The 18,525-nt window shown below is 42.1% G+C and overlaps 1 protein-coding gene across 1 annotated transcript; it reads right to left on the reverse strand.

Annotated features, from left to right (window-relative positions):
* Positions 1–1,002: 1,002 nt before the first annotated feature.
* LOC121936048 (transmembrane protein 182-like) lies at positions 1,003–18,159 on the reverse strand. Its single transcript, XM_042477819.1, has 5 exons — positions 17,908–18,159; positions 14,123–14,243; positions 8,623–8,721; positions 8,095–8,232; positions 1,003–3,158 (listed from the first exon to the last, which is right to left on the reverse strand). Exons 1-5 carry the CDS (start codon positions 18,058–18,060, stop codon positions 2,929–2,931), a joined length of 741 nt encoding a protein of 246 aa, XP_042333753.1. The 5' UTR covers positions 18,061–18,159; the 3' UTR covers positions 1,003–2,928.
* Between the last annotated feature and the right edge of the window lie 366 nt (positions 18,160–18,525).

Raw genomic sequence — 18,525 nt, forward strand, 5'->3', positions numbered from 1 at the left:
TCTCCCCACTCCTCTGGGTCCTCCTGTCCCTCCTTTTCCTGCTCTCACTTCCTTCTCCCCTGCCTGGCTACAAGCATATACTCGACGATAAGTCAACCTCATGTCTAAGGACAGGTTTGGCCCCCAAAATTTTGGATTTTGATATGTCTCGGAGATAAGGTAAAACTTAGGGGCATGTAACAAAGGATCTAAATGATGAAGCAAAGGAAAACAATGTCAAAGAACTTTACAATTCCAGCAACCCTAAAAGCTGGATGGATGAGTGGTTGAAAGAAAGCCAGTGCTTCCAAGACAGACTATACTCATGCCTTTCACCAGGCAATTGGTCCTTTCTTAGAAGAGTTAAAGTGCAGTACAGTGGTACCTCGGGATACGAAATACCCAGGTTACGAAATTTTCGGGATACGAAAAAATCCCATAGGGAATCATTGTTCCGGGTTACGAATGTTTTTTCGGGTTACGAAAAAACTTTTGGTGCTTTTTTCGGCTTTTTCGCACGGAATCGCGGCTTTTCCCCATTAGCGCCTATGGCAATTCGGCTTACGAAGGCTTTTCGGGTTACGAAAGCGGCCGCGTTACGAATTAATTTCGTAACCCAAGGCACCACTGTACTTACATTGACCCAAGGAAAAGTCGACTCCAATTTTGGGGGGTCAATTTCTTTTACTAAAATTTCTAGACTTATACATGAGTATATACAGTAAATTCCAAAAAGCAAACCTTGATTTTGCCATTTTATATAAGGGACACCATTTTACTAACCTATTGTATTTAATAGGTCTTGGGCATCCATGGATTTTTGCATTCACAAACCAACCCCAAGTGTATACCAAAGGCCTACCATAGTGTATATATATATTAAAAAAAAACCTTAAACCAGCATCTAAACTGCCTTTTTTCACAACAAGGACCTTGCTGATTCTGAGGGCATTTTCCTTGGAATGATGTGTCTATCTCTCTGTGTGTTATACATAATTAGAGTAATTAATAGCAACACGTTGCTTCCGATTTCTGGATAACTTTATTACATAAAACAGTTGCACCAGCTAAACCTCCTTGTTTCCTTTCATCCGGAGTCAGTGGGTCTTCTCAGTTGAGTATTCAATATTAGCATCCAAATTTGGGGAAGTGGAGAGGAAAACAAAGCACTCTTTTGCCAAAAAGGGAAAAAAGTACAGACAACCTATGTTTGAAAAAGCAACAAATTCCATCTTTTCCATCCTCCCAGCATAACGTTATGTGTAAAATATTTAAAAGCCATGTTAGCAGTTGCCTTTTATGCTAGTTAGAGTAACTTTTTTTTTTTTTGCATTTACAAATAGAACTAATAGTAGACATCATTTCAGTCCGATCTGATTGCATTTAACAAGAAACAAGGTCAACTGGGACTCAGTGTTGAATATTTATAACTTGTGTTTAATACAAATATTGAAATCGCAGCCAGCTTTTTCACACCAGGCTGTGTCTATATCCCACCCACAGCCAATGGCACATTCATTGCACCTCATCTTAGGATGAACATGGCGCCAGAGGTTGTGAACACTGGTTTGCAGCCTTCCACCACCTGACATCTTCCAGATGTTTTGGACTACAAATCCTGTCATCCTTTGCCATGCTGATCATGCTGGCTAAGGTCCACAGGAGTTATAGTCCAACACATCTGGAGGTCCTAGGTTAGAGAACTTGGGCTATCATCTCTTAGCTTGTCCATTTGGTCTCCATTATAGGGAGACTTTGGCCCAGTTGAGAACCCTGTTTTGGCTGAATACTGTATAGATGGTAGAGGAGAGGGTAAATGCAGCTCTCTTTCCATGATACTCATAATGGTTGAGATCCATGCATTTCTATATCTTCACACGTATGCATTCAACACACAATCCAGCCCAGCAGTTGTCCAGCCCTGAGATGGGCTACTGCTTCTGCTGACTGGTGGAGAGAAGAGAGAAAGCAGAAAGGCCATTCAGATGGTGAAGATGTGGCTGGTCTCAGCTCAGAAGGGGAAGAGACATGGAGTGCACCCTCCTTTCCATTCTCCTTTGGGCCAAGATCAACTACTTCTTCATCATCTCAGTTTCTTTTGCCTGAGCCGACTATAAATGGAAAGTTTCCACCTCTCCTCTCCTCTTCTCCAACTTCAAGTGAGTTAAATCAGCACAAACTACTTTTGCACTTTCAATTCAGTTTTCAGAAATCGAGAGGAAGAAAGTGAGAGGGGGAGAGCAAAACCAGGACATTTCAAAGGCATTTGGAAAACTGGAAAGGTGGAGAATTCATCACAACTGTCCCTTCAAAATCAGGACTGTGGGAGGGTATGTCAGTGTACACTTGCACCTACAGTGTTTCCACACTACATATTTAGGCCAGTTTTAAGCAGATTCAAATGTTATGGGTCTCAGACAAGCACACTGTTCTGCAAAAGAACTCTGTTCTCTGTACCTTCCCCAAAAATTGCCGATCCTGGGTTTTTGAGAAGAAGGAGAAGCTGGGACAATTTGAAAAATTTCAGATGAATTTAAAACCCACAAACAACTCTGGGGACCACAATTTTGTGGGGCTGCTAACATAGTTTTTGTAGAAACCCCCAACATCCTCACAAAACTGGGTTCCCTAACTGTTCTTGTCAAGATTCAGCCACAGAACGATAATTTTCAGGGGACAGAACTAAATTTCCCAGAGCTCCTTGCAACACTATAGCTCCCAGGGTTCCTTTTCTGGGAACGATGACCATTTTTAAAATTATGAACATTGTTTAAGTTTAGTTACTAATGTCATATTTCCCACTAAGGTAATTCCCCAGCATTATTTTATAGCACTTAAACCATACCAATGGTTCCATAAATAATGTCCGCATTACCAAGACACCCCTCTTCCTTTCCATATGGCACTGAAGCATTTTCCTGTTCAGGGTTTTACTGGGATCCAGTTCTTTTATGCCAGCTCCTTCAGGATACTGTAACCAACAAGGTAGAAGAGAAGTCCGGAAAGCAAAACTAAGGGAACTCCAGCAGCTGCGAACATGAAGGACCACCCATAATAAACATTTACAGGAGTGTCATCCAAGCATCTTTCACTTCTTTCCAGAAGTATATATTTAGGAAGATCGGCTGCAAATTCCTTCCACATCACGAACATAAATATAATCAGGGCAAATAAACCTCCTGTTTGAAAGATAGAGAGAGAACGTATGTGATTCCAGCAGAATAAAGTATCCTTGCCACAAGAAGAAGAAAAAATCCCAAATGAAACCGACATACAAAAATTCTTGCAATTGGCTTTGGGTTTGCTGTGATTGTTTTTTGTAATTGCTTCCATTTCATTACATATCCTGTTAACAATGACAACGGGGCTCTTGAGACTTTCAATATTCAACAAGGTTTTGGAGGGTTCTCATTTGGTTTTAAGTATGGGTAGAGTTTTAGAGCTAATGTGCACCAAGGCGGAAAAAGTGTAAAGCTTTTCCCTGCCTCATAAGGAATCCTTTGTGTGTCCATTCTGGACCACCATGTGGAATATAGAAGTTACCTTACCTTACCTTACCTTACCTTACCTTATGGATTTATCTGTTATAAGGATTCACATACCTCCAACATTTCATACATGAAAACTGGGGCATGTATGTATGGCAACCTCAGATGGCAAAATTTAAAGATTAGTAGCCAATTTGAAAGCTTCTATAAAATCAAAGCTTCCATCTATTTGCTATGTTTTAAATGTTGCTTTAAATGTTTTACATTTTGCATGTATAAAACTTTTTAACTTTTTTACGGTTTTAATTGTATTGTAAGTGTTTTTTAAAAAGTCGTTTTAATGTGTTTTGATATTGTGAGCTGCCTTGGGTCCCTTTTTGGGAGAAAAGCAAGATACAAATAAAATTAAATAAATATATATATAAATTTGCCTAGAAGTGTAGTCTCCTCTAAAGTCTGCCAAAATACCCTGAAGACACCAGATATGGACTAAGCTCAAAAGCAAAGTTAGGGTCAGGCCTAGAGTGCATCTACATGTAGAAATAATGCAGTTTGACACCACTTTAAGTGCTGTAGCTCAATCCTATGGAATCCTGGGATCTGTATGATGGAGCCATGGCAGTTGAAGTGGTGTCAAATGCATTATTGCTACAGTGTAAATGGACCTCTCCAGTCAGTACCTGGAAGCAGAACCTCTAGGGAAGACCAAGTGTTTTAGGCTATATTCAGAGAAAGGCAACGGGAAGCCTCCTCTGAATAAATCTTGCCAAGAAAACCCCATGATAAAGTTACCATAAATCAGAAATGACTTGAAGGGACATAACACCAACAACAACAAAAACCCTCTAAGGAACAAATTTGCCCGCTAAGTCCTTCCACTTCTGGCAAAGAGATCAATACATGTTGGGATTCAAACTTTTCAAATCTAAGCCTTCCAAGCCCTGTGGCTGGATAGACAGATCTGCCAGTTTAGAGCAGCTCAAACTAATTCAATTCAGTGAAGATGCCAGCCATGGATGCTGGTGAAACGTCAGGGATAAACTCTTCTAGACCATGGCCCCATAGCCCGAAAAACCCACAAAAAACTATGGATGCCAGCCATGAAAGCCTTCAACTTCACATAATTAAGATTGGCTCAATGTTATCAACCCAACTGATCCATTGCCTGCTTACTATCAGTTTCCTTTCTCCTATGTTCATTAAGGGTCAAGATTTACTTGGAGTTTCAGTCTCAGTGTTGCTTCTTGGGAGGGTAAGAGGACTCAACTTTTGCCTTCAGATTATCATGGCAACCTCTCTTGGGTTCAATCTTCTCATGCAAAGGAAGGTTGCACCTTAATTTTGAGTCAATTGTTCACTAAGCTCTGCTTAGAGCTGCTGAACTCCAGGGAAGATCAGTCCTTCCTTGCTTATCATATACTTTCATGTAATGAAACTTCATTGGCTAATTGTCGAAACAAGTGGGTGAACTTCAGGCTCTCTTTGGAGCTTGTCTGTAATTTGCTAATTAGGGTGAAAAGTGAACTTGCCGTCCCCTTTCTGCTCACCTTCGTGCCTAGCAGACTCTTCTAGATGCTAATAAAAAATAATGAGACATTGAGATCCTCCTTGGCATTTCTTAAGTGCAAACGCTTATGATGTATGAGCAGCATGTCACCGGTGTAGTAGGGAACTCTTAACATTTGGAGAACAACTGTGAACATAAATTGTGTTACCTCTGTCTATTTTTCCAATTAAAACATCTTGTGAACTCTGTTCAAAACTGCAAGCCGGGCTACTTGTTACAAAACCACATAAGAAACGGCCTACCAAGTGCATGACCACAATCTGTACCCTCAGGAATCTGCTGTTATTTCCAGTGCCCTTGCATGAACCACCTGAGACATTTACTTTCATGTTTCCAATCAGTGCCAGGAAACCAAAGACCTTTCTTGCTATACAGTTATAGCACTATGATCCCACTTTAACCATCTAATAGAATTCCAACCAAGAGAATCTTAGAGTTTGCAGTTTTGGGAAGGGGAGTTAAGACTCTCAGCCAGCATGCTCCAGTGCTTCACCCAACTATGGCCCAGTACAGACCGCCGGTTTGCAGTGGCCTGGGGCCAATTCTAGGGTTCCGGAGCGTGCAGCATCCGCACGCTCTAAAACCCTAGCATGTATTGGCACTGTCTTTATGCAGCGCCATCAATACGGTGCATCCAATGGCGCACTGGTGATGTTGTCCGTGCACACCAAGAATACAGTTTTTCCAGGTTCTTTTTGGTCCGGAGGGACGCCGTGTGGTTTGGCTGCTGCGGCATCCCTCTGGAAAAAAACTGGATGCCTCTAGCCCGCCCTTTTGGGGCGGTCTGGGGAGCCCCTATAAATCCTGGGATTGCTTAGGATACACCCTGGTTTACAGCCCTGCCAGCCTTATTTATATGGATTTACAGGGATTTCCCACCTTTCCCATCTCCACTTTTATGCTGTATAGATTTTTTTTTAATGAAAAAAGAGCTGTATATATTTATGCATAGATCTTTTAAAATGAATGCATTAATGGATTAATGTTCCCATGTATAAAATGTGTGCATTTTTAAACTGGTTTTCCCCACGCATTTTTCAAATCTGCCCATACTGCTGGACCCATAATCTTTCAAGACATATATTGAAAGCCCACTTTGGGCACCTCCAGATTGGTTTAAAAGACCAGAAAGTCTCAGATTTTGTTTCTGTCCTTTCCGATTTTGATTTTGGATCCCCATATACAGCTCTTGGTACGGGACCAGGAACAAAATCTGAGACTTTTCATTCCGTCTGGATGTGCTTGATCTTATGATTTCTGATGGCAAATTATGTCTCATTTTACTTTCAGCCTGGAAAGTATGGAATTATATTTTCGTTAAAAAAAAAACCAGAGTGCATTTCTGATGCATTCTTATTACTTGAGTTTTAAAGCATTCTGAATCGCGGCTCATTTTCTTTGCAAACTGTGAAAGGTAATCAAAATATATCATAGCACAGTTACAGCAGATGCTCTTGCTGAGCGAAATTCTCATAATTGTGCCTTGAAAACATTTAGATCTAGTTGCTCAGGTTTAGCAAGGACTCTAAGCACATACTAAGTGATGTCCAGGGAATGATCCGAAAGTGCTGCTGAACCAACGTTCCTCAAAAGACATTTATCCCAGGAAACTTCTCAAAATGCCAAAAAAGAGAAAAAGGAGAGAGAGAAAGAACTTTTCATCAGCCTTTTGCTGCTCATTTGTAATGCTACACTAGTGAGCAGGAAAGAATTAAGAGAAGCAAAAACAGCAAAAAGGAAACTACTGATTAAAGGCACAGTAGCCCTGAACAGTCTCAGTAGTACTTTGCAAGCCTTCTCTGGATGGAATAGCATCACAATCACATATGACTTCTTTATTTGTATGGATCAGCTCTGGTTAGTAGTCAGATTAATACCAATGTTGCCAATGAATACCAGATGCTGTAGGCTATATTTCAGAGGAAGGAATTGGCAGAACCACCTGGGTATTCCTTGCCGAAGGAAACTCTATGACATTCATGTGCTTGCCCATGAATGCTGGGTGACTTGAAGGCATATACACATACATATGCCTACCTGAGAACTGAAGTCTTCAAACTAAAGGAGGGTTGCCAGTGCAGGACTATCCCAGGCCCTGAAATTTCAGTGTCCGAACCCTGAGAGATATGGCAGACTGCTTGGGATGTCATGGGGGGAGGCCCTAGTGATGTTATGAGCATGATGTTACAAGAAAGATGTTTTAATGGTGAGGTCATTAAAAGTGAAACATTACGCCTCAGCCACAGTTGCACAAAGTATACAATTTGAATTAAAAAACACCTCCAAGTGTAATGAGGAACACACACCATACCCACCAGCATTTTGCAGATGAAAAACAGGACATGGGTGGTCAGGCAACATTGGAGCATGGTTAAGATGGGGAAAGTTATCAGTAAAGAAGAACGCACAAACTAAGAGAGGGTGCAGCAGTTTGCTTTTGCTTGAGCCTACTGGGAAGGGCAAGATTCCTCTCCCTCTGCTGACTTAACTGAATGCAAACAACTTCTGTACTTTAAGCTTAGTTTTGGACCAGATGAAGTAAGCAGAGGGCAAAAGGGGAAAGTGGCTGGTTGAGAAGAAACTGGGGCATTTTAAATGCAACCAAACAAGTGGGATGGTTGAGGATTAATAACTGTGCCAAATCGGAACAGTTGGAGGGTGTGATGCCCACTGTTTTCAAAACAATGCTCTCACCCTGAGATTCCTCCATTTTGCCCTAAGGACCAAAGAATAGGACCTGAGTTCTCAGACCTCATCTAAATTCAACATTACAGTATAATGAAAGGAAAATTAAGATCGGTCGAAACAAAGTATACCTTTCTTCTCTGTAACTGAATAGTCTATCCACTGGAGGGCTTCTCCCCTGTGTCCCACCATTCATTCAATGGAGGGTGAAAACTTATGCAAGGAAAGCTCTTCCTTGCACACATTTGTATTCTCTCTCTCACACACACACACACACACACAAACAGACATTCACGCACTAAATAGACAAAAGGGAAACATAGCTGTAGCTCTCTATCCACCAATATAAGCAATGATTGTGAATTGGCAGCTCACCAGCCGTGAGTAGGAATCCACCTCCCACTTTGTAGAACCTTGCATTGACAAAGGGCACCCCACACACCAGCAGAAATCCTCCGACGAGGCTGGCAGTGATCCCCAACACAATAAGCGCCGTCCAGAAGCCTCGGTACACTGTAGAAGTGGAAAAGAAGCAAATAGAGGAAAACCTCGAATACCAATAACTGGGTCTGCTTTCTGAAACATGTGTGATGACTCCACTACATGAAGGCCCAGGTTACCCTGAAAAGCATGTGAAGGAAGAAATTGCATATGGCACAGCCTCCAACATTTCACAGAAGAAAACTGGGACAGGTGGTCAAGGAACTTTAGCACCACGTATTGTTTTAGCTATTTTGTTTTTTATTTATCTTATAAAGATGTTGGGACCAAGGTGGGATAGAACTCAGATAAATAAATCATAAAAGGGACTGCTGTTGTTCCATTTCTTTTGTCCATTTACAAATATATTCGTAATGCCCTGGTTAAAAGTATACAGTACCTCTTCATCTGAACTGAACTTACCTGCCGTTGCATCATAGGATGGATGTGGATATGGTCCAAGAGCGATTGGCATTGGAAATAGGTAGCCATGCATGCAGTGTTTGGGGTGTGCTTGGCTAGCTGGAGACAAAGAAAATGGAGAGGTTCACTTCATTTAATATATATTAATATAAAACCATGATATTTTGCATGTACCTTCATTCATCTACTGGTCGAATTCAAAGATATAGCTGTGCTAGTCTGTAGAATAGTATGTAGAGAGATCTTGTAGCACCTCTGAGACTAACTAAAGAAAGAAGTTGGCGGCATGAGCTTTTGTAGACCTAATGCATCTGAGGAAGTAGACTTAAGTCTAGGAAAGCTCATGCTGCCAACTTGTTTTAGTCTCAAAGGTGATTCAAGATCTTTCTACATACTACATTCATCTAGTATCCACAAAGCTAAACAATTACATAATCTATAATTATTTTAAGCAATTAAAAAAAATCCTTCCCAACCCTCTCAGTTATATTCTTCACATTCTAATATCTCCGTCTCCTCTCATCCCTTAATCCTCTCTTTCCTATACCTTCTTTTCTATGTTCTGCAAGATGTTCACTTCATATTATCTCTTATACTATGTGAGGTCATCAAAAGGTGTAACTACAGTCAACCCTCGGTATCCACAGATTCTGTATCCGTGGCTTGAAAATATTCCCCATAAATAGAAACAAAAAACAAACCTCGATTTTGCCATTTTATAGTATAAGGGACACAGTTTTATCACCCCATTGTATAAAATGGGACTTGAGCATCCATGAGATTTGGTTTCCGAAGGGGGTCCTGGAACCAAACCCCAGCAGATACAAGGGCCAAGTGTCCCTGCTTCAGAATGCAACCTTTCTGCACTATGAACACTTGTCTGAATAAGCAAAGAAGTGCTGTTCCTCCACAGGAGCTCTTTGCCATCTTGGGATGTCGAGTGAGATCTGGCGAGTTTCTGTGCACGCATAGTCCACCAAACAGAAGGTGAAGGGCATTGGGTTTGCAAGGTGCACAGACAGAACCTCTTGAAAGCTAAATTCACTTTGTTGTGAAAAGGTGGGAACTACAAAGCTTTGAAGAACTACAAAGTTCTTTAATGTTTATCCCTTACTCTTCATGAAACACTCATTGATTGCTGTGAAACCTATGTGACTTAAGTACTTAAGGAAGCTATCTCCCTAGCTCTCTGTGTCCATTATATTTCTCCCTTTGGGGGCAACTGGATTTTCAGAAGGTTCTGGCACCAGATCCTGTTTGATTGTGGGAGCTAAGCAGGATCTGGCCTGGTTAATTCTTGGAAGGGAGATTGCAAGAGAACGTCAGGTGCTGAAGGCTATATTTCAGGGGAAAGAACTGGCAAATCCACTTCTGAGGACTCCTTGCCTAAGAAAACTATATGAAATTCATGGGGCTTCCGTAAGTCATCATGTACCTTGAAGGCATATATTTCACTTTTACTTCTTTTATTCTGATGCCTCATGCAGGGATTAAAATGCCCATGGGATGTCACCCAGTTTTGTGTGACCAGCGTCAATAGCACACCCAGTGAACAAGGCGACAGCTTTCAGGAAACAGCTGAGAGATTTGCATGTTTGCCAGCAGAACTCACAATTAATGAGTTGATTTTGAAATGAGCTCAGGGGAGTCCATCCATCACTACACATTATGTACTGGTCTGAAACATCTAAAACCATACAAACAGACATTTCTCCTTAGGCCTCTCCATGTGAGCAGTTGAATAGAATACATTATGCCAAGGTAAGAGTTAGGAAATTTGCTGGGTTTCCTAATTTATATAGGCAACGTTTCTACATTGCAGTCTACATTGCATTAGCACACTCTGCATAGCCTGCATTATTTTGGGGTACAAATACAGTAGAACTTGGGTTGTTATGGCACAGGATGTGAAAGGAAACTGCCTTATCCTGAGACAGACCATGGCTCCACTGATGCCAGTGTTGTCAACTGTGGCTGGCAGTAATTGACCTCCATGGTTTCAGGCAGGAGTCTTTCCTAATTCTACCTGGAAATCTGTGGTGTTCATTCCATAGTGGCCTCCTGCCAAAGTACTAACCAGGTCTAAACCTGTTCAGCTTCTAAAATCGAATGGGGTTGGATGAATTTAGGGTAGTGTGTTGGTTTTCAGCCTAGTAAATAACCATTCCCTCTATCCAGAGGTATTTCTAGGGGAGTGCAAGGTGTCCCCTGTTGCGCTTGTGGTAAGTGACTGCCTTCCACTGTGTACTGCTGAACCTCTCCAACTCTGGAGACTGAAGGTCCTGGGAAGGACCCAGTCCACATGCCCAGAGGTGGCAAGGAAGGCAGTTGTGATGCTGTTGGCACACCACAATGAACTCCTGGAGGCTTCTCCCATCGCCACTTGGTGCCTGGACCCCTTTGGGACTTGCACATAAGATGGGTAGACTAGAACAGCCTGGGTCATGGACAGTCCTTTTGGGCGTCCTGGTTTACCAGTGGCAAGGAGGCTGGCCTCTCTTCTTCAGAGGTGCAATCTATTCTTGGTGGACTATTGATCTCATGGCTCTGAGCAGCAGAAGGGCCCAAGTGTCTAAGCTTGGGTTCTAGGAGTCTGACCAAGAATCCCCTATTGCCTCCCCACTGCTGGACCTGCCCCACAGTTCATTCACCTAGCAGAGTCACAGACAAAGGGCAAGGGAGACAAAACAGTGAGCTCACCTAGCCATATGTCCTCAAAGGAATGGTCCTGGACAGTCTTAGCTCCAGGAGCCTTGAGTGTGTCAACTCCTCAAGGCCTTTCCTATTGCAAAATAGTGCCTCAACCCCTTTGGGACTTGCAAACATAACAGGTAGACCAGAACAGCCCAGGACATGGGCAGTCCCTTTGAATACCCCAGTCTTCCAGCTATCGATGGCAAAGAGGCTAGCCTCCCTTTTCCACAGTGGCCTGATCTACTCCTGCTGGACCATTGGCCTGGCTGGGGATGTGCCTGGGAGTGACAGCATGAATTACTGCCATGGGGTGACACCATCCCTAGTGATGCCACTGCCTCTGTTCCTGATATGAGTGGTGTTGTTGGTGCAAGATGGCATTACCCATTCTCAAGTCGAAGGTATCAACAGGTGGGAGGGATCTTCAGCGTTTTTAGATCTACACATTCAAAGTAAAACAATGGGACTGGACAAAGAGAAACTGTCAAACTACCCAAAGTGAGGTGAATGTGCTTATTACCCTTAAAATGTTGGGTGGGGAGAACCATGCATCCAAGAAAATGGGACTGAATAGTTAGACTTTTGAACTGAAGTGCTTTGTGCTGCAACATCTTTGTTGCGGATCCCACCTGATTGAACACAATAGAGTAGGAGGGATTTTGCCTCCATAGTATTTCTCTCTCTTTCCATCTCCATCAGCCACTACTTCAACAATTTACTGAATGCACCCTCCTGGGGCTTCTAGTTGCCAGGAAATTTTTAACTATTTTTTTATTACTATAGTAGTTACCAACAACATACAGTACTTCCTAGTAAGTCGAGGGAACATTACTGCCAAGGTGCCCCATCAATATTAATGCCACCGAGGCTTATCATGATGAACGGTAATAGGATGAATGTTAAACAAATTAATTAATGATTATCCACTTTACTTAAAAATGTTTCCCACTGAATGGGGAGGGCACTTTATAATAAATGGACATTCGCCCGTGTTAAGTGACTAATGAAATTTCTACTGCATTAATTATTGCATCTATTTTTTTTAAGGGAGCAAAATGAATTTGCTGTGATCAGTCTCATTAATGCAGACACCAAGAGTAATAAAAGATCTGCTGGTTATCAAGTCTATCTTGTGCTGTGGGAATGTGTTTTGAGCAATGTTTAATTTGATCATTTGACTTAAGGTAATATCCTGTTATACAACGTATTATAATAATTAGGGCTGGATAGCCTCCATTATTACATTGATGCTGCAATCCAGAATTATATCTGCACTTAATCAGCTAGTATTGAAAATGCAAGATAAGGGAGGCCATTAGAAGAGGCTGGGCTATAATTCTATGCACAGATACACTTGGAGTAGCTCTCATGGGGACAAGTGGAATGTACCTTCAAGAAATACTCACAGGATCAGTAATGAGAATGGAATTGGAATACAGTCATCCCTCCATATTCGCAGGGATTAGGGGCAAAGAACCCTTGCAACAGTGGGAAAACCATGAATATGTTAGCCTCCTCCAACATGAATGATAAAGAGTCCTCTCCCACGAAGAGCACCTGCCATAACTCTCTTTGCAACTTTGCAGCACATAGCTTCCCGCACATTTCCAAAGTGCTTCCACTTCCAATCTGACGTTAGCAGCCATGGCTGCAAAGGATCCACCTTCTCTCCTCCTCTCACTCCCTCCTGGCCAGACAAAAGCAACACCGTGTCTTCCCCACTTTGAAAAACTTTGCATTCTCCTCATTTCCAAAGTGTTTCCACTCTGAATCCAATGTTTGCAGCCATCACCACAAAGCGAAGGCACAGTGTTGCTTTTGTCTGGCCGAGAGAGAGCGGGAGGAGGAGGAGGAAGAAAGAGACGTTGGATCCTCCTGTGGATGGCTGCAAACATCGGATTCAAAGGAAAGGTCTTTGGAAATGAGGAGGAGGCAAAGTTTGGCAAAGCAGGGCAATGTACGGTGTTGGTTTTGTCTGGCTGGAAGGAAGGAAGGATGAGGGAAAGGAGGTGAAGTGGTTGATCTTGTTAAACATCAGCTACATAGTCGTAAGTAGTCAAAACTGTGAATCTGAAACCCAAGAATTTGGAGGACCAACTGTACTGGTGAATTTCTTTTTAGAACCAGAAATTTAAAATAGCACATCTAAAACTTTCTAAGCACCTTCACTATGCTGAAATCTGCAGACTAAAATATACTAAACTGCAATTTTGACAGAAAGAAAGGAGCAGACCTAGTTTCCAGTGCCCCAGGAGATTAGGACAAGGTCTAAGAGTTTTAAGTTACAGAGGGGTAGATTTTGATTGAATGTTAGAAGGATCTTCTTGATGGTAAGACAGGTTTGGCAATGGAACCAACTGCCTAGAGAGTGCTGCAGTCTCCTTCTCTGGACATCTTCAGAAAGAGGCTAGACAGCTCCCTGCTGGAGATGCTTTAGCTGAAGTTCCTGCACTAAGTAGCAGGTGGACTCTATGGACCATGAGGCACCTTCCAACTATACAATTCTATGAAACTGAGCATAGTACTGATGGACTGTTTAGTGACCATCTGAAAAGAAGAAGGGGATCAAATGGAGTATTCTCAATGAGGGCATGGCAAAGGGTGTGAAATCTGGCACCGAAGCACTTCATTGGAAGAAGAGAATACACTCTCTTCCATGCCACCATTCTCTGAAGATGCCAGCCAGAGCTGCTGATGAAACATCAGGGAAAAACTCTTCTAGAACCTGGCCTCATTGCCCGAAAAACCCACAAAACACTAGAGAATACACTGCCCCCATTTTATTGCAGCTCCCACTTGTACTCACTAAACCAGAAGTTCCATATCGTCTCTTTGTAATCTTCACCAAAGAACCAGCACCGCCAAAAGAAACCTTCATGGTGAAAGGTGAGGATCTCTTTCTTTTCTCTCCAAACTTCTCTCTCTTCCTTTAAGACACAACACACACACACACTTTCAGATGCATTGTGGGAAATCATTTTGTTTCACTCGCATTCAACTTAGCTCAAAAGCTGCATTTTTAATAATACAAGCTGAAATCTAAGATAACACAGGTGGAAGACATGTGGCTTTCAGCTCATCCTACTGCAGTCTCCAGCACTTCTAGAAACTCAATTCCAGAATGTTTTGCAGTCTTCTTGAACAGGTTTCAGGGCCGTTTGAGGTGCTGTAGTGAGGACAATAAGATTCTCCTCTGCATATACTAGATTCCACTGTTGCAAAAGTTCATTGGATACAGTCCATTATATTTATATAGTCAGATGATATGAAAATTGTGCTCACTGTCTTGATATCTCTGCTTCATATGCACATGATATATATACATGGACAACAGAGTACTAAGTAATCAAGATATTTTCCTCTATACTTGAAATGCAAATCCTGAAAGTTAATGATCTTCCTATCAGCACAGGACACCTTCCAGAATAAAAAGAGGTTAGGCAGGTTACTTTAGTTGCATTCAAAGCCTGGAAGATTCACAGTGGCATTTTAATTTACTGTTATGATTATCATCATCATCTTTGGCTGCCATTCTGCATAACAAAATGTATGCTGGAGGCTATGTATGCTATCCACACAACTGCTCTGTATTCAGTAACACTATTGCCACACTTGTAAATTCCAACCTACTTTAGCCACACCGTCTCTTCTGATGACAATTGGAGCACAGCAGGATGATGTTTCCACTTCTTTCCCACCAGTGAGTGAGGCTGCGACAATCAGAAGCAGGACCTCCTATTGCAATTCCTTATCACACCACAGATCGCTTGCAGGATTCAGCTGGAAAGATCTGCTGCACCCCAATTTCCAGTAGAACAGACCTCCAGCACTTGGGAGTTTATTAGACAAGGGAAATTGGAAGTATAATCCAATGGCAATCTGAACGCAATCATGGGGTTTAACGTTATTGCGTGATAGACTGCCACACGCAAATTCGGGCAATGGCATGCTATTTTCGGGCAACAGGAAGCCAATTTGAACGCAATTTGCATTCACATCAATTCGCTGAACTAGCGAATTCATGTGAATGTGTTCTGGCCCCACTTTCTTTCCATTCAAAATTAAGAGAAATCCCTCAGGTGTGATAAAGTCCTTGGAGTGGCTGCCTTCTGTTGAGACAGGTTTGGGGGATTGAGCCAAGAGGCAATACTTAGTTATGCATTCGTTCCTAAATGCCTTATCACATGAGATATCGAAGTGGAATTAGAGCCAGAGAGTTGTAGCTTTCTCCATGCCTCATCGCATGCCGTCGTAGCACTTCAGTTCTCTTCCTAAGGGAGACGGTTATAAAAGTGTGACTTTTTTCTAGCTGGAAAAATCCATTCAGCAAAAGACACACTTCTCCGGTTCCATTTGTGCTTTGATTTCTCATGTAATAAAGCTATAAGTAGGCAGTGTAGACTAAGAGCTGTTGTTGTTGTTGTTGTTGTTTCACAGTCTACCAGATGTTATTGACCAGAGTTTTGGGTCATCAAAGTTTTGGGTTTTGGGTGATCCCAATTCTACCCAAGATTCTAGGAATCAGTAAGATATCTCTAGGTAAAGTGTCACATTTCAAGCAATGTCGCTTGGTCTAACAGTGCAATTGCAGTCCTATCTATGGAGATTTCATTAAGATGTATTTTCAGTCCCTCTGGAATTGTTCCCAGACCACTCATCACTCCGCCAGAAACAGTAATTGTTTTCTTTTCTCATTGGAAGGACAATATTACTACTGCTGCTACTATTACTGCTTTTACTTGGTGGTCTTAACATTGTCATCATGGTCATTCAAAATCAGGCCAAATGTTTTAAGACAACCCAGACGTGCAGCTACCAGGCTGACCACGTCTCTTATTTTGCTGAAGGCATTCCTCTATTTGAAGGGCTGCTGGAGGACAGTCCAAGGTGTCCTCTAAGGGAAGGATAGTCCAGTTCAAGTTGTTTGTCAGTCTGTTCAAATATTTACACCACACTATATATGTGAGGACCTCAGATACAAGGGCTTTTGTTTCAGAAGTTAAATTTATAAATTGATAAAAATTGACAAACTGGCTTTTAAAAAATCTATTGGGAACAGTTTCTGCAGTGTGGCTGCACCTCTGGTTAGTGCCAATTGTGCCTCTAAGGGAAGGATATTCCATAACCACGCATCTATAGCAGAAAAGGCTTTCACTCATGCCATCTCACTGGACACTGCTTGCACTAATGTGACAGAGGAGGGTCCCTCCAACAGACCTCAATTCTCAGGCAGGAATATGTGCGCATGTGTGCATGCCTTCCAGTTGCCTGTCAATTTATGACAACCCTCAAATTCCACAAGGGCTTTCTTAAGAAAAGAATACTCAAGGGGTGGTTTTGTCAGTTCCTTCCTCTGAAATATAGCCTACAGCACCTGGTATTCATTGGTGGTCTCCCATCTAAGTACTAACCAGGGCTGCCCCTGCTTAAGAACACATGGGATGTGGTGCCTTTAGGGTATTTAGGCCCCTCAGACAGGCATACATAGAGTTTTAAAAATCAATGATAAGAGAGAAGTCTTGAGCATAAGAAAAGAGAACAGGGGTCTTCAAGCCAACTGCGCAGGTAAGCACATAAGCCGTTCTCACAATGATCAGCTATATTTACTTATGGGTTAATTCCAAATTTATTTCACCCTACATTCTCTTATCTCCCCTTTTCTGATGGCCCATTCAGCCCTTGTTTACAATGCATAAGTGATTCCCCTGTTTGTTGCTGTATGCCTTCAAGTCATTTTTCAATTTATGGTAACCCTAAGGTGAACCTATCATGGGATTTTCTTTGCAAGATTTGCTCAGAAGAGGTTGGTCATTGCCTTCCCCTGAGGCTGAGAGAAAGTGACTTGCCCAAGGTCACACTGTGAGTTTCTAAGAGATCATAAAATCTCATTCTACTTGAGTATGTTGGGTAGAACTGTGTTTTATAAATGGCCCTTTTTGTTTCTTCTCGGGATGGAAGAGTCAAAAAAGGTGCCAAAGAGACAAGATAGATGACACTGGAGCCACAAAGAGAATTCTCATTTACAGAGTCAGGTTTGCCTTGGGCTTGTGACTTCCAAATAAAATTTTGCAGGCCCGGCTAATGTTCGACCTCTATCAACCCAATCCTGGGGGGCAAGGAGTGACTTTGAAATTCAGACCCAATGTATGCAATGGGATTTACTCCTAAATAAATGCAGACAGAGTTGCAATTTTAGCCAGTGGTCAGAACTGAAATATTCAAAGCCAAGCATAAGGGAGCAAAAATCCTGGTCAGACACTTGCATTTCATAGGAATGTCACTCAATTGGAGAACTGCAAGTTGATTAATCGTATGAGTTTTTGTTGATTAAATTAATCAAATCAAATCTGCAAAAAAGAAAAAGAGAGGGAAAAGTATACTTTGATTTTAGGAGACAGCATCTGAGTGTTTAAGCATTAATTGAATCTGGATATATTATAGGAACACACACAATTGCCTCTTATTTCAAATTGCAATTCTAATTTCCCTCTCCTTTCCCAAAGTCTTTCTCATCCCCTGTTAATGATATTTCTTAACAGCTACAGAAGACTGTTTGAAAACTATTTCTCGGTGTTTTGGTTTTTCTTTTACCTCCTTGATGTGATGAGTACGGTTCTCGGGTTCAAATCCTCCGCACATCTCCGTTGCAAGGAGCCAATAGTCGGTCCCGAAGGCTGTAAGAAAAAGGAGGACACCAAGGACTCCAAGAATCCCGGCTAAAAAGGCAGCTATTTTGATCTTCATGATAGAGAGACAAGGAGCAGGAAGGGGGCTCAAAAAAAGAAGCGAAGGAGCCAAGATGGGAATGCTCTTGGGTGTTGCAGGGAGACAGATAGACAGACAGGGGAGGGAAGCGTGAAAAGAAGGGGCTCTATTTTAAGACACGAGATTGGCATCGTTTCACCAGTGGTATTTATTTCACAGGGCACTAAGGAGAGGGCTATGAAAAGCAGATGACTTGGGGCTGCCAAACAGCTGAGGCATTAAGGCAGGGCCAGGGCTGTACACAGCACTGAAATTCTGCACTGAAAACTTTGTGTCAAGAAGAACCTCGGCTTGGCAATCTGTATTTGCCATGCAGATAAACTGTGTGGGTGCAGAGCAGGGTGGGCATTTTGTGGTCTTCCAAAGGACATTGGATTGCGACTCCCATCAGAATTATTCAGTGGTGAGAGAGAGTGGGAATATCTGTCCAATAGTATCCTGAGC

This window comes from Sceloporus undulatus, chromosome 7 (assembly GCF_019175285.1).
Source record: "Sceloporus undulatus isolate JIND9_A2432 ecotype Alabama chromosome 7, SceUnd_v1.1, whole genome shotgun sequence".
NCBI classification, from domain to species: domain Eukaryota; kingdom Metazoa; phylum Chordata; class Lepidosauria; order Squamata; family Phrynosomatidae; genus Sceloporus; species Sceloporus undulatus.

Bases quoted from the DNA above. Each gene is read 5' to 3' on its own strand.
- LOC121936048 (XM_042477819.1), bottom strand. From the start codon at position 18,060: ATGAAGATCAAAATAGCTGCCTTTTTAGCCGGGATTCTTGGAGTCCTT. The intron at 8,233-8,622 runs GTAAGTTCAGTT...CCACTTCTACAG, and splicing joins ATCCTATGATGCAACGGCAG to TGTACCGAGGCTTCTGGACG. The intron at 3,159-8,094 runs GTGAGCTGCCAA...TCTTTCAAACAG, and splicing joins TGGATTCCTACTCACGGCTG to GAGGTTTATTTGCCCTGATT.